This window comes from Micromesistius poutassou, assembly GCF_964030765.1.
Source record: "Micromesistius poutassou genome assembly, chromosome: 14".
Classification (NCBI taxonomy): Eukaryota; Metazoa; Chordata; class Actinopteri; order Gadiformes; family Gadidae; genus Micromesistius; species Micromesistius poutassou.
The window spans coordinates 19,114,860-19,128,598 of NC_140284.1; the positions used below are offsets into that span (position 1 = coordinate 19,114,860).

Here is a 13,739-nt window from a genome sequence, read left to right on the forward strand (position 1 = left end):
TCTGAATCTGAAGAAAGCTCTTCTCCAAAGCGTGTACCTGTTGCGCACACAGCATAGGACTCACAGCCCAATATAATCTGCCTGGAAATGAATTTGATTATAACACGGCACTGCAAGATGATTCATTTGCCTTGCACCTCATAAAAGATAATGTTTTGTCTCTGGCAGAGAGAGAGAGAAGCAGTGCAGGATGGGGAAGTGAGAGTGAGCAGAAGGACCCAGAGCGAGGGAGTTTGATGTTTGAAATGCTGGTACAACGTCAACAGGCTTGGCTGTCCCCTGGACACTGGTCTCCCAAAGACTTTAGATTCATATCTAAAGTCGGGTGGCAGATGACATCCAATCTGAGACGGCCAGGCGCTTTCTATCACTTCATATTTGTTTTGGCCACTCATGAAGTGGTAATTATGTAAGGGATAATGTACAGAACGCCGGTCATTATCGGGAAATACTTCGGCACTACTTTGGCCCTTGGCTGGTCCAGGAGCCAGGTGTTGCCACCAGCTCACCTGAGACCCTTCTACCGCCCCGACGTGATTTGGACCTGAATATAACACACCCGGCCTGACCCATCCCACTTTAATTCAATTAAGTCTACCAGTACCCATTTCGATATACCTAACCCCACCCCTAGTTACACATATCACCCCAAACATGTTTGTCTACAGACCATCCTCATACACCATCCTTTTCTGACCTCTTAAATATTCCCCAAGTCCCCCAAAACACCCCTCTCCTCCCGCACACTTGATCTCGCCCGTATGACGTCACCCCCACAACGCACAAATGTTCTTCCGGACTTTACGTCGGGTTCTCCCGCAGTCGCCGGCACCCGGAAGCTCGCACAACCGCAACGTAAGTGTTTTAACCCCTGCGACGTTCGTACCGTGTCCCCTGACCGGCTCCCTTCTAATGTATTTTGTATTTGTGTGTTGCAGGTGGCGTCATGAAAGTGTTGCAGTGCTATGTTTATGTGTGCCAATAAACGGGTGCTTTTGAATCGCCGTGTCAGTTCTGTTTATGTCCCCTGCCTGTGGTTACAAGGGGCTTATGTTAGATAATGACCGGCGACTGTACATTATCCCGCTTATTACACGGCTACTTGCCAAAACGAAAAAATAACTTTACACAGTGTGTCTTTTTACAATCACCGTCCATAGTGTTGATCAGAAGAGAAATAGTCCACCAAAGACGTTGACGTCGCTTAGCAACGGAATCCGCTGGGGTTGATAAGTTACCGGACTACTTGCGGAGTGATACGAAAGACGTGAAAAAAATCCACTGTCCTTGACAGTCATTATGTGCTTAGCAACGGTCATTATTGAAAAATAATTCACCACCGGAAGTCGGGAAGGCCCATGCAAGTGAACGGAGCGTTCCACAGCATTGAGAAGAGCCCTGTAATAAGCACGGTCAGCGCATAATTGGTAAACACAAACGCGGCCAGCAGTAGTGGACTATAAGTAACTATCTCTGAAGGTTTCAAATCAACACCATGTAGAACGACAACTGTAGAAATACACTTAAAATCCCCTGAATTAGCTTTCTCCAGCAGCGTATCTCCGTTACAAAACAGAAAACAAGGTGCGACTCCGCCCATTGCAGTTGTTGGTTTCCGTGCCCAGGCTCTGTGCGGTCTCCCCCCAGAATGTCTGCTGTAACGTCGTAGGACTGCTGGATCCCAGATTACCTGGGTGCAGACCCCCTTGTTCCGGCCACTACATTCCTCTGTTGTTGCCACTCATTCCAATTTTAGGGTTGAAGAATTATTCAGCAGCGCTCTTCAGATCCGTGCAGTGTGACTAAAGGATGGAGAAAGCCCTATACCATGCACTCTCTTTGGGCTGAGCACATTGTGTCACATATTAACATGTTCATATTTGTTTTTCATTGCATAGTAGGTTTTATTCTGCATGTCACCAGACTTTCAACCAAGGCTTTAAATGAAAAAATGTTTGCACTGTCATTAACTGTCATCCAAATCCTCACGCATGAATAAAGCTCCATATATCGCTGTTGATTTTGGCGTGTCTCCGAATTGCGCGTTTCCCCATTACCTTTGACACTCTGCTACAGCTGAGTTTTCCTCCTTCCCTTTCCCAATCACTAATCACTCATTCATTTGTTTTCCCCTCCGGCCATCGCTGCTCTCCCTGGCCCTCTGCTCCGGTCGATCGTCTTCCCTCCACAGCTCCCCATCAGGTGATCTTCCCTCTTCACCTCTACCGCTAAAACATCCTTGTCGTCCCCTTCAATCTGTCCGGATCCTCCTTTCCAAACACTAACAACGGCTAAACAATGGGGGCAGATTAGGTCAACTGCACTTCAAAGTACCCATGTGTTATGTGTTGCCCGGGCCAACGGGAGGACTAGAAAGGTCAAACCGAAGGAGAGAGCGAAATGTATCCACACAAACTGCATCTCCCGTCTCTATGTCGAGAACCATGTTCTCAGAGTACAAGCAGTGGTAATAATTTGTGTCAACAACAACAAAAGCCCTGATTAACTACATTGATGAGGTGTCATGGAAACTCCCAGACAACAAATGCATTAAACTGAATGATCCATTTATCTGAGAGGGGGAGTGGGGGAGAGAGCCAGAGATATTGTTGTTGCAAGGAGTAATAATAATCACAACACTTGTATTCAGAGACTGGACAAGCTGAGGTCATATTTATTATCCTAAAAAGGAAAACAAAAAAACAATGTCCGTGGATGAGTCACTGTGACAGATGTCCTTTGTGTTTTGGAAAGTTGGGAGGGAACAGGATCCCATTGCTTATCCTTGTATTTAAAGTAGGGGACAACCCTTACCGTCATGCATAGGGATGTTTCCACTACACAACCACCGAATATCTGGTCAGGAAATTGACAAAAATAAAAAATAAAAACATCAAACTCAGCGAAAAATACTTTATAGGATGCTTTTGTTTAGTTTGTATTTCCTCAAAGTCTGAATCGCTGGCCTTGTGTGGCCAGCTAAGTGTACGATGATCCAGCAGGTGATAACTGGACAGGAAATGCCATGAGATTCTAATTGCTTGTTTTCTGATGCTTAATGCACACCTTGATATCACACAATTAGAGGTAAAGAACAGATTTCTGTTGTCCATCGCTAGATGAATCTGGAGAGTATTGAGAAGAACGGAGTGGGAGCTAAATCACACGCGTCCATCATAGGGCTGTCAACGAATATTCTAAATTTGATTATATATTCAAATAGTTTTTAAAAACAGACATTCAAAGGTGAAAATGAATATTCTGATGTGGAAAAACACACACCTGCGGCAGCCGCGGTGGGGCTGTCTGCTTTGCGAGTGGGCGCACTGCACTTCAATTAATGTTATATTTGTTTCAATCACTGAATGAAGCCTGGGCCATGTTTGGGACAAGAGTCAGGACCTTAAATTGCTCGCGCAAAACTCTTGATCAGCACTCAGCATTTGTTTGTTGTTGTTTATTTAAACCAGTATGCGCAGAGAGTGATGGGAGAGATAGAGAGAGAAAGAAAAAGGGAGCGAGTGAGCGAGAGCGAGGTCTGCGGTCTTGGCCATTAGTTCATTTACTTATTTTCGTGTAGGTAATATGTTGTCAAATATGTTTAAACTTAAATAAACGACCTATACAAGTAGTTATGTCTCGTTGCATTAGTTTGTCCTGTTATTGACATAATACGCAAATATAGATATTCGAATAGTTTGAATATGTGTTTTGAGGGAATATTCAAACGTCATATTTGGGCAATTTTGACATCCTAGTCCATCAGCAGCACCAACACAGGAGAACACGCTCACAGCTCGTCCAGGAGGCCCTCTCCATCAGCAGCACAGGGCAACATGCTCACAGCCTTGTGTTGGCAGGACCTCGTCCAGGAGGCCCTCTCCATCAGCAGCACCAACAACACGAGTCGCGCCTCGTTCACACTACCTCCGTCAACCGACGGATGGGTGAGGGCGTGAAAGGCGTCAGACGCGTCGGTTATGCCAGGGAATCCAAGCGGGCCCAAGTGCTGCAGAGCACACCAGTATTTAAGGGGAGATATTACGCCACCAGGTGTGAGTGTGATCAGCCATCACAAGCTGTTTGAAAAATCTGCCTTTATCTGTGTTTTAGTGACATCACAAGTAGGAGTGTCCACTTCGATGTATGATGGATCAATTTGCAACATTTGCTACAGTACACTGGGTAGGCTGATCTATCCATCATACATCTAGGTGGATTGGGTAGGCTGGAAGTCTGATCTATCCATCATACATCTAGGTGGATTGGGTAGGCTGGTAGTCTGATCTATCCATCATACATCTAGGTGGACCCTCCCAAACTTGTCACTAAAACACAGGAAAAGACAGACTTTCAAATGTCTTTTAATGGCTAGTCACACTCACACCTGGTGGCATAACATCACCCTTTAAAGACAACTCCCCACATGACATAAAGATTCAAGTGCCCATGCAACGTTGTCTTCTCACTACTCCTAAACACAGAGCAGCATTTCTGACCAGAAACTGCATTTTCCAACGCATGATTCATGTGACAGGTGGCATTACATAAAAAGGACTCGATTTCTTGATTTTTCCCTCCAACAGGCTTCGTAAGAAGCTGCTGGAAAGAGCATGTCGGAGGCAGATACCGCAGCAGATAGAGTGCATACGTACAGGAAAGAGGACCAGGATTCGTGTTCATTCATCGCATTCTGCTCCGAGCCCTCTGTGCGTCATCAGTACAATACGAGGCTCTCATGAGGTCTTTCCTGTGAAACTCGGGGCTATCGGCGTCTCTGTGATGTTCACTGAGACCCATTCCAGTGTTTTAATTAAACCGGAGCCATCAATTACTTTCATACCTAAACCTAAAGAATGAAACTGTGCATAGGAGAGGGCATTGTCACGGCAACTAGCGCACACAGAGACAATCAATGGTAAAAACCAAGTAGGTTAACTGGTTTTTAACTACTATTTGTCTGCCGTCGTCGTTCACATTTTCAACATGGTTTCTGTGGAACAGGCAACAAAGCTTTAAAACCATCGTACTGAAGCTTTGGTGGTGACTGTGGAGCTGAGCAAATCTGTAAGAGGGGGTGCGAAGAACAACCTTTCCAAAGCTCGGTGAGGCGAGAGAGGGAAGCAGGGGGTCGGGCATGTGAGGGGGGGGGGGGGGGGGGGGGTGTCTAACAACAGGATAAAATAAGACGCTAACACATACAGGCGCCTACAGGCCTGGCCTTCAGATTTGTACCAAAGAACATGTAAATAATAATTAAAGAAACGACGATGCACTCATCTAAATACCCATCAGCAGGCATCTGGAAAACTATCATAATTCTGGAAGGATCTCTTTATTCTTTATTCTCATACAGCCGTGATTTCATGGTGTTCAGCGCGCCCCCCACCAATCTCAAGGATTCACACATTTCTTCCAACCAATCAGCTTGTTCAATCCCCCGTCACCAGGCTCCTTTTAACAGAGGGATCAGGCTTGAGTGTTCTCCATGACCAGTTAAAGGCAATACAAGCTCTACGCACCAAGTCATAGCTGTGAGGTGGAGTGATGTGGCCTTCGTCACGTCATGACACTCCAGTGGAGGGGGAGATATCTCTCTCTCTCGCTCTCGCTCGCTCTCTCTCGCTCTCTCTCTCTCTCTCTCAGAGAGAGGCAGGGGAAGGGGTTCCAGATAAAGGGAGCCTGTTGCTAAGCTACAGGCGGCGCAGTGGGCCATCTTATGCGCTCACTTAGGGGCTGCAGGAGCAGCAGGCGGCTCGTTAGAGGCGCCCTGTCCCTCGCCCTCGCCCACTACACTACACTTGGCTCCAATGCCCTCCCGTTAGCGCCCACCCTGAACACACCCCGTCTCCTCTGGCTCAGCTCCCGCTCAACAAAACCCCAGAGGTCGTGGTGACTCCTTGGCAACGGTGCCAAGGGGTCTTCCGGGGTAGTGGGGGGGAAAGGGGGCGCCATCTGTTTGGGGTCACAGGGTGCCGGCACGTCACAGCGCCGGGCGATTCGATTACGGGAGGCCGGAGTGTGGAGGTCAGTCTGGGACAACTGGGACGGGTCGGCCCTTCACCCACTGCCCTGCTGTGAGGGTTAGGAGCACTGGGGGTCCTGGGAGGAAGTAGTCTGTCTGTCTGTCTGTCTGTCTACACTATTAGGCTCGTCAGCCCATGTATGGAAGCCAGCGAAGGTCAAGTTTAGGGAAAGTCGTCACATGAAGTTTAAACGGAGTAGAGGGCCGGCCCCAGCGTCCTGGGGGGGGTGGGTCAAAGCCCACAAATACAAACATGTATTCCACAGAGAGGAATGTCTAGATATTAAGTACAAGCGAAACCCGGTTTCAGCTCAATTTGTGACACTTTGAGACAAATACCTGGAAGCATTTGGGCTGAGAGTTCTAGGAAGTAGTGTGTATCCCCATGGTTACGGCTAATGCCAACTCTGGGATTAGGTTTTTAGCTCGCATGAACAGTTGAGATGAGCGCTGCTGTATATGAGGTGCTCTGCACATGGTGGCATTATACCGTGTCCAAGAAGATTAACCCCCCCTCAACAATAACCGCTGAACGGGACCCAAGTTCAGAGCAGAGCAGAACGTTCACATTGGTTGGCAGAAACATTTGATTTTTACACACTCTCTAAATGATGGTCTTATGTAGCAAAACGGCAATAGACTACAATGTTCACAATCGTAGAAGACGTAGCGACACGTTTAAAACCAAACAAAGAAGACTGTGGCTTCACTTTAACGTATCTCCGGTGTGAAGACCAGGCAGCAGGACCACGGACCGGATCTGTGTCCGGGAACCGGCCTCTGAGTCATCAGAGCAGGCTTTGGACTGGGTGGCATTAAGTCTGGTAGAACCCTCCCCTTTTTCCTTTACGTTTCAAGTGGATGTAATGATGCATACACAACATGTATGAAGTGTGCAGTTTGATGTGTAGTCTACCGCTCTTGTGACGGCTATAGACAAGGATGAACTGGACCATGTGAAATTGAATTAATAGGATGTAATGGGAGGGAGCTGGTGTTTCAACAGCAGCAGACGAGGGACGTAGGGACCGTTTGTAGGTGGTGTGCAACACGTTGAGTGGTCACAGCCGGTCACTATAGAAGTCTATTAGCTAAACAATTAGCACGTAGCCCTCATGAATCTAATCCTCTTAGGAGAACGTGATTTCTTCTTTTTTTTTAGGGAGGTGTCAATCCAAAACGAAAAACGATTTTCCAAAACAAAATGGAAAACAATTTTTCAGGGAACATCTTAGCATAAGCCTGGGAGCAATTGTGCAACAAAGCATAATCTTTAGAGCTAAAGGAAACACTGCAGCACAATCCGGAGGCTACATCTGACCTACATGTACAGGGGGGGGCGAATCTGATCTGCTAAAAACAACCAAACGAGTGTGACATGACGGAAAGAGTAATAAACACAGCGCTTTCCCACACAGCTACCAGGAGACGGACCGGAGAGAGAAGAGGGCTTAATTCAATTAGACGCAGAGATCCCAAACATTAACAAAAAATAGTTTTTAAAAATTGCTGCTTGTGACAACGTTATTTAATATTTGAAAAAAGGACACAAATTCCATTTGAAATTATATGGTTTGAATGTTATGAGGATAATTCCTTACAGATGACAGAACACTGAACTAGGGTAACTTACTCCTCAGCTGAGGATACTAATAATGGCCAAACAAGGGATGCATTGTGCGTTAATTTTGGACTAACTGGCCTCATGTTTAATACTTTTAGCTGCTGTTGTTTAGTAACATGTTTGGAGGGGAATACACAGAAATTAATTAATAAAGGATAGAGAGCAAGAGAGGTTAAGCAGAGAGAGATGCAAGAAGAATGTAGAAATGAGAGAGAAGGAAAGAAACCTGAAGTAGTTTCACAGTATCTGTGTCTGTCTGTCTGTAATATTGAGAGTACTAAAGATTAACCAAAAACCAAGAACAAGGATACTAGATCATAGTGGGGTTAAAAAAAAAGTACAGTTAAAGGCCATAAGCCCTTTAGAGGCAGTGGCTTCAGCCAATGGTGATCAATATTCAGACCCATAAGCAGCGTTACGCTTTCCTTTCAATTTGGTCTCTTTTCAATTTGGTTGAAAAGAGACCAGCATCTCTTTTCAACCAAATAAATATGACTGTATAAATGAGTCAAACGGTGGAACGGCTCTCGTATGCATGAGTCCTGAAGGTATCACTGACATTTTAATACAATGAGCACAAATATCTGCGACCAAGACGATAAAGCTCTGGTAAAGAATGTGATTAGAAAACAAACGGTTTTGAGATTTTGTTTTTACTTTAAAGCAAGACTATTTTGTTTTATGTTTTTCTCTTCCAAAAACTATTTGGGGATACCGAAATGTATTTAATGGTGTGGTGTTGCAGACGGGTAGAACTATAGTTTTACTTTGTTTACTAATTTAGCCTGTCCCTCTGATCTATGCATATTAAAAATAATGCAGGGATAAGTCCACATCAACGTCAAAGCCAGATGAAAGCCTACCATTATGTGTTCCGTGTATTGCCTCTAATTACAAGGCCAGATCAATTAGTCGAGCGGTATACCCATGACCATCATTGTGATCAAAGCAAAATATAAAACCCATGCCAAGAAACGGACAGAAAAAAGTTCCTCTTCAACCTCGTCTTAAAAAAATTATTATGTGACAACAATTAACGGTTGTAGAATCCCTCACAACAGCAGCATGGAATCCCAACGAGAAGTAATAAACTATCCACATCATAACGAGAAGTTCAGACTTTGTCGGGCGATGCCATGCTGTAGCAGAGGCCATGCCTACCCCCCTTGCCCTGCCACTACCATCACAGAAGACGCTGCCACTACCATCACAGAAGACCCTGCCACTACCATCACAGAAGACCCTGCCACTACCATCACAGAAGACCCTGCCACTACCATCACAGAAGACGCTGCCACTACCATCACAGAAGACCCTGCCACTACCATCACAGAAGACGCTGCCACTGACATTACAGACGACCATGCATATACCCATAAGACAACAACACGCTTTCTAAGACCCGCACATACCTGTCTCCACAGAAGGCTGTCCACGCCGCTCAGCGCCCACGACGCGGCCACGTGGACGGCGGACAACGCGACTCCGGTGATGACGGCCGCGCGCATCCGCACGGGCAGCAGCGTGTAGATGATGTGGATGAAGAACACCGTCCACCACACGCCCTCCGAGACGCTGCGGGGCCGCATCAGCAGCACCCCCATCACCTGCACCACCAGCACCAGCGCGATCACCCCGTAGCACACCAGCCACATGTGGTCCTGGTGGAAGCCGTTGCGGTTGCACACCACCACCAGCACCAGGATGAGCACGATGGCCACGGAGAACACCGCCGCGTACGTGGGGTTCGTGCCGCCGGCCGCGGCGCAGTGGAAGCCCAGCATGACGGCGAACACCAGCGCCAGCACGGCCATGAGCATGGTCAGGCTGCTCTGGTTGAGCCGGAAGAAGTAGCGCTGATAGAGCCGCTCCAACTTCTCCGACTGGAACTTCTTGGATTTGAAAATCTGCATCACGCCGCTGCAGCACGCCACCAAGGAGAAGTGAACTTCAGGCATGACCGCCTCCTCCTCCTCCTCCTCCGCCGCCTCCTCCGTGGTCTTCAGCCTCGGCCGTCGGTTCTCCAAACCCACTTCCACCGACTTGGCACTTCTCAACTCCCCATCCGCGCGCTTCTGGGACGAGCGGTGGTTGTTGTTTCGACTACTCTCCTCCCCATGTTCCTGCCAGGCTGCCCTGGACCTGAAGCTGACCCGGCTGACTGTGGTCGAGGCTCGCCCGGGCTGTCGCTGCGCATCATCCTCTTCCCTCCATCGGCTGTTCGACCGGGAGAGCTTTTTGCGCGGAGATCTGGCCGAGTATGGGCATCCGTTGGCAACAGCCTCCGATTCGCCCCAAGCTGATCTGTGTTCGGTCCCTCCCCTCATCCCAGGCGCGGCGACCGCGGGTGGGCTCACACTATTGGATCTGGACATGATGGAAGGGTCCTTCGACAACAACAACAAATAAAACACAGGGGGTGGGGGGCTGGGGGAGTTAAAAAAAAAAAATAGATAGAAACTTTGAAAGAGTTTACTTAAAGCAACATCTGATTGTGTTTTGTAGGCCCAATGAGCTGGCCCTGTCGGGTTTAGAACATACACTAATGGATGGATGGGTTTCTCCAAGTTGTATTAACTTTTTTTGCGTAAATGGTGATTGAGGAGTTGCATGTAGCCTCTGTTAAGAGCAATTAGGCGGTCATTTTATACAAACCAAAACTTAGTTTGTAATAAGCATCGGATCTCCCACATAATAGCGGTTAATTCAATTACAATGTCCATAATGATGCAGAACTCTACACCCGTGAGTGGCAACCACGTCGTGGGAATAAAGAAAAGACTTGGAACATGCGCAGGTGGTCCGGGGGGGATCCGTGCGATGGCGTCAGGGGACACGACGCGTCAGACCCGTCAGACCCGTGTGGACTCGCCTCCGCACCGAGCCTCATTAGAATCCAACCGGAGAACAGAACATAAACCAACACAAAATAAACCATTACGCAACCAATCTGTCACCGCCGTGGCGCATTACCGTCCATTACGTGGCGGACTCGTCGTAGTGTCTGCCAACGTGTTTCTCACTCGTCGTGCCTGGAGGAAACAGTGGTTTTAAAGAGCGATCGCCGAGGAAAAGGTCGGACCCGACGAGCAAGCCCATCGTGGTGGTGCTGCTGCTGCTGGAGGTGCGGGGGATTGGTTGTTTTGGTCCCAACGCAGCTTTCCTTTCCAAGTCATGCACCCCCGTGTGTGGCGACAGACTCCCCTCACGTCGGTGCTTACATCCTCATCATGAGGACGACCCTCCTGCACCGGGGCTCGTCCTCATCAGTCAGAGGCGAAACCGCGTCCGGCGTGTGTGACGCCTACCACGGTCCAACAAAAACACCACTTTCTCTCGCACCACGTGTTATTGCACCGTCCGCTTAAAGTCCGCGTTCCTGCGCCGAATGAATGACCACCAGCACCTCCATCACTACCACCACCCCCCCCCCTCCCGCCCCCCTCCAGAAGATGCGATCCGAGTGCAGGGGTGGTTAGCAGCAGCAGCGAGGGTCCGTGCGGTAAACATCCACAGCTTCCATAGGCCCGTAGGCGGGTGGTCTGCGCCCCATGCCGAAGCTCTGCTCCCCCCGCGGGCTACGGCGACGATATCTCCGTCCGAGACTTCATTCAAACGACGCGTGTTCTGCGCGTGGCATCATAAGCATTTTCTTTCTTTTTTTTACACCGCTGATTGCTCTCTGATGGCCAGATTCAACCAAGTGTGATTCCGGTGTAATCGCCCGCCCCGCCGATTCCATTGGACAGCCGAGAGTATGACTCACGCTTCCACGATTTTCATTGGTTCGCTGAAGTGTCGATCCCGGGCTGTAGGAGCGCGCGCGCGCGCGCTCTACCGGCAGCTTCGGATGGTGGGGCGTGTCGCGCACAGCTGGACTCTCAGGACGTCAGGAATTTAACCCGGTGTGTGAACACATCTGCGGGATGGCTGTCCACTGCCGAGGAGCTGAGAGGAGAACGTGTGAGGCTTTGGTCACGACGCCGTCCGATAATTGGTTAGGGGGTATCAGAATCAGAATCAGCTGTATTGCCTATGAGTGTGACACATACAAGGAATGTGCCATGGTATTTGCTGCAAAGAATAACAACAAACATAGTAGGATAATGTAAGTATGCCACAAAGACTGCAGGCCAAGAAGAAGAAACATACCTATACAAATAGAAACATTTACAATAAGAAAACAACATGTAAACTGTACATCATCATGATGTTAACAAGCCTATAATAGCTCATAAAAGAGAACAAAATAACTAGACATTTACAAATAGCAACAATAGGCCATGTTGTTTTAAACCAAGATTTGTAAGTGAAGTGCTCGGTCGGAATGTATTCCTTCTAAACAGTTCAATACCAAGATGTCAGCATTAAAGATAGACATCATAAAACAAACTGACAATAAGCTGATGCTATGTCTGAGGCATATCTTGATTAGACGGGAATGCTTTGGTGCACTCTAGTCTCATGAACAATAAGCCCCGTCCTCCCTTGCTTGTCAAAATAAACCAAAAGACATACATCACATTATTTTACTATGACATTAATATGCCATCCCTTCACTGCTTGACTTAACCCACCCTACTTCATTCCATTGCAAATACACACTCATATGTGTCAAAATATTGTTATATATATACTGTACAGTATATATAATATAATATAATAATATAATAAAAAATACGTACTGAGTTATTACTGCGTGTGCGTGTGCGCGTGCGCGTGTGCGTGTGCGTGTGTGTGTTGTGGGTGTCTGGCACAAAAAACAATCCACCAAGAAAATGTTTTTAATTAATGGCTTGGTCTCTTCGCACAGGATTTCGACTCTGAAACAATATTCAGACTACTTTGCCAACATGGGACTGCCTACACGTTGTCTGCCACGAACATCTCCCCACTCAAATGCCCATATACATATTTTTATATTCGATTCGATTCATTAATCCTTGAGATAAATGTTCGTTTTTGGTGTTGTGGTCGTGGAACCTTATAAACGGATGGAACGGTTCTCTTAAATGAACACAACCCAAAGATGCTTTTAACAACGCTATAAATCAGTTGTATTTATTACGACTCAAAAGAAAACTGTCGTGTGCAAAGGTTTATTGAGCTCTGCTGCCACCATGTGAGCTCTGGTAGGAACTACACGTTCTGTTGAATAACTAGAATAACTCTGTTTGATACTGTCTGGAACTGTAGTCTTGATGCTTACCTCTGTAGGATAATCAGCTTCGATGGAAGACAGGTTAATCTAGGTCTCTCTTTCTTTGTTATGCCCAAGTGGAGCATAGCAGTCAATGTGGGGTTGGAAGTGCCTTCATATCATCTGCAGCCACATGGTGTCAAAAAAGCAAGTGTTTGTGTTCAGTCTGGTATTTATCCACCTCGTGTTAAATATCGTTGTGATGTTGTGATGCTTTTCCACAGGTGGTAAACTTACTGACACACAGAAACATAGACATAGACATGGACACACACACACACACACACACACACACACACACACACACACACACACACACACACACACACACACACACACACACACACACACACACACACACACACACACACACACACACACACTCACACACCAGTGCCAGCACTCAGAAAGGCAAAATAGGTGCCCCAGAGTACCCCTTCTTCTCATGACTCAGTTGGTATCGCATTTATTAAGCCATTCATTTATTAAGCCATTCATTTGCATGCATATCACGGTGACTTAAATTTCCCAGTCATAGATTAAGTAGATTTAGTAAATTATTTACTTGATTTGTTTAATTTTAATCCACTCTACTTCCAATCATATATACTCTCAAATGACAACCACAAAAAAAAATCCCATTGCTGATATTGTATGTTTATTGTAAATATATAGTAAGATAATTATTGTTCATAGTAATTACAAAGTCTGCTGGTCCCATGCTCATCATCAGGTATCAAAAGGGTGGAGAAGGCTTGGACATGCTTCCGTTCACCACAAAGTGCCACCAGGCAAACGGATGATATCTTGGTTCATGCACTTGTACACCAAGCTGGTCTCCTGCATGTACTGCATAATGGCCGACATTGTCTCTGGATCCAGGCAGAAGA

General features: G+C 47.0%; 1 protein-coding gene across 2 annotated transcripts in view; it reads right to left on the minus strand.

Annotated features, from left to right (window-relative positions):
- Positions 1 to 10,024, minus strand: part of adcy5 (adenylate cyclase 5) — a gene marked incomplete at its 5' end in the record, with an annotated part of 50,999 nt that extends 40,975 nt beyond the window's left edge. For both annotated transcript variants that reach the window (XM_084478836.1, XM_084478835.1), the window contains one exon: positions 9,062 to 10,024. In XM_084478836.1, coding sequence (XP_084334962.1) covers positions 9,062 to 10,024 — 963 coding nt within the window. The remainder of the gene's footprint in view (positions 1 to 9,061) is intronic.
- Positions 10,025 to 13,739: the final 3,715 nt, after the last annotated feature.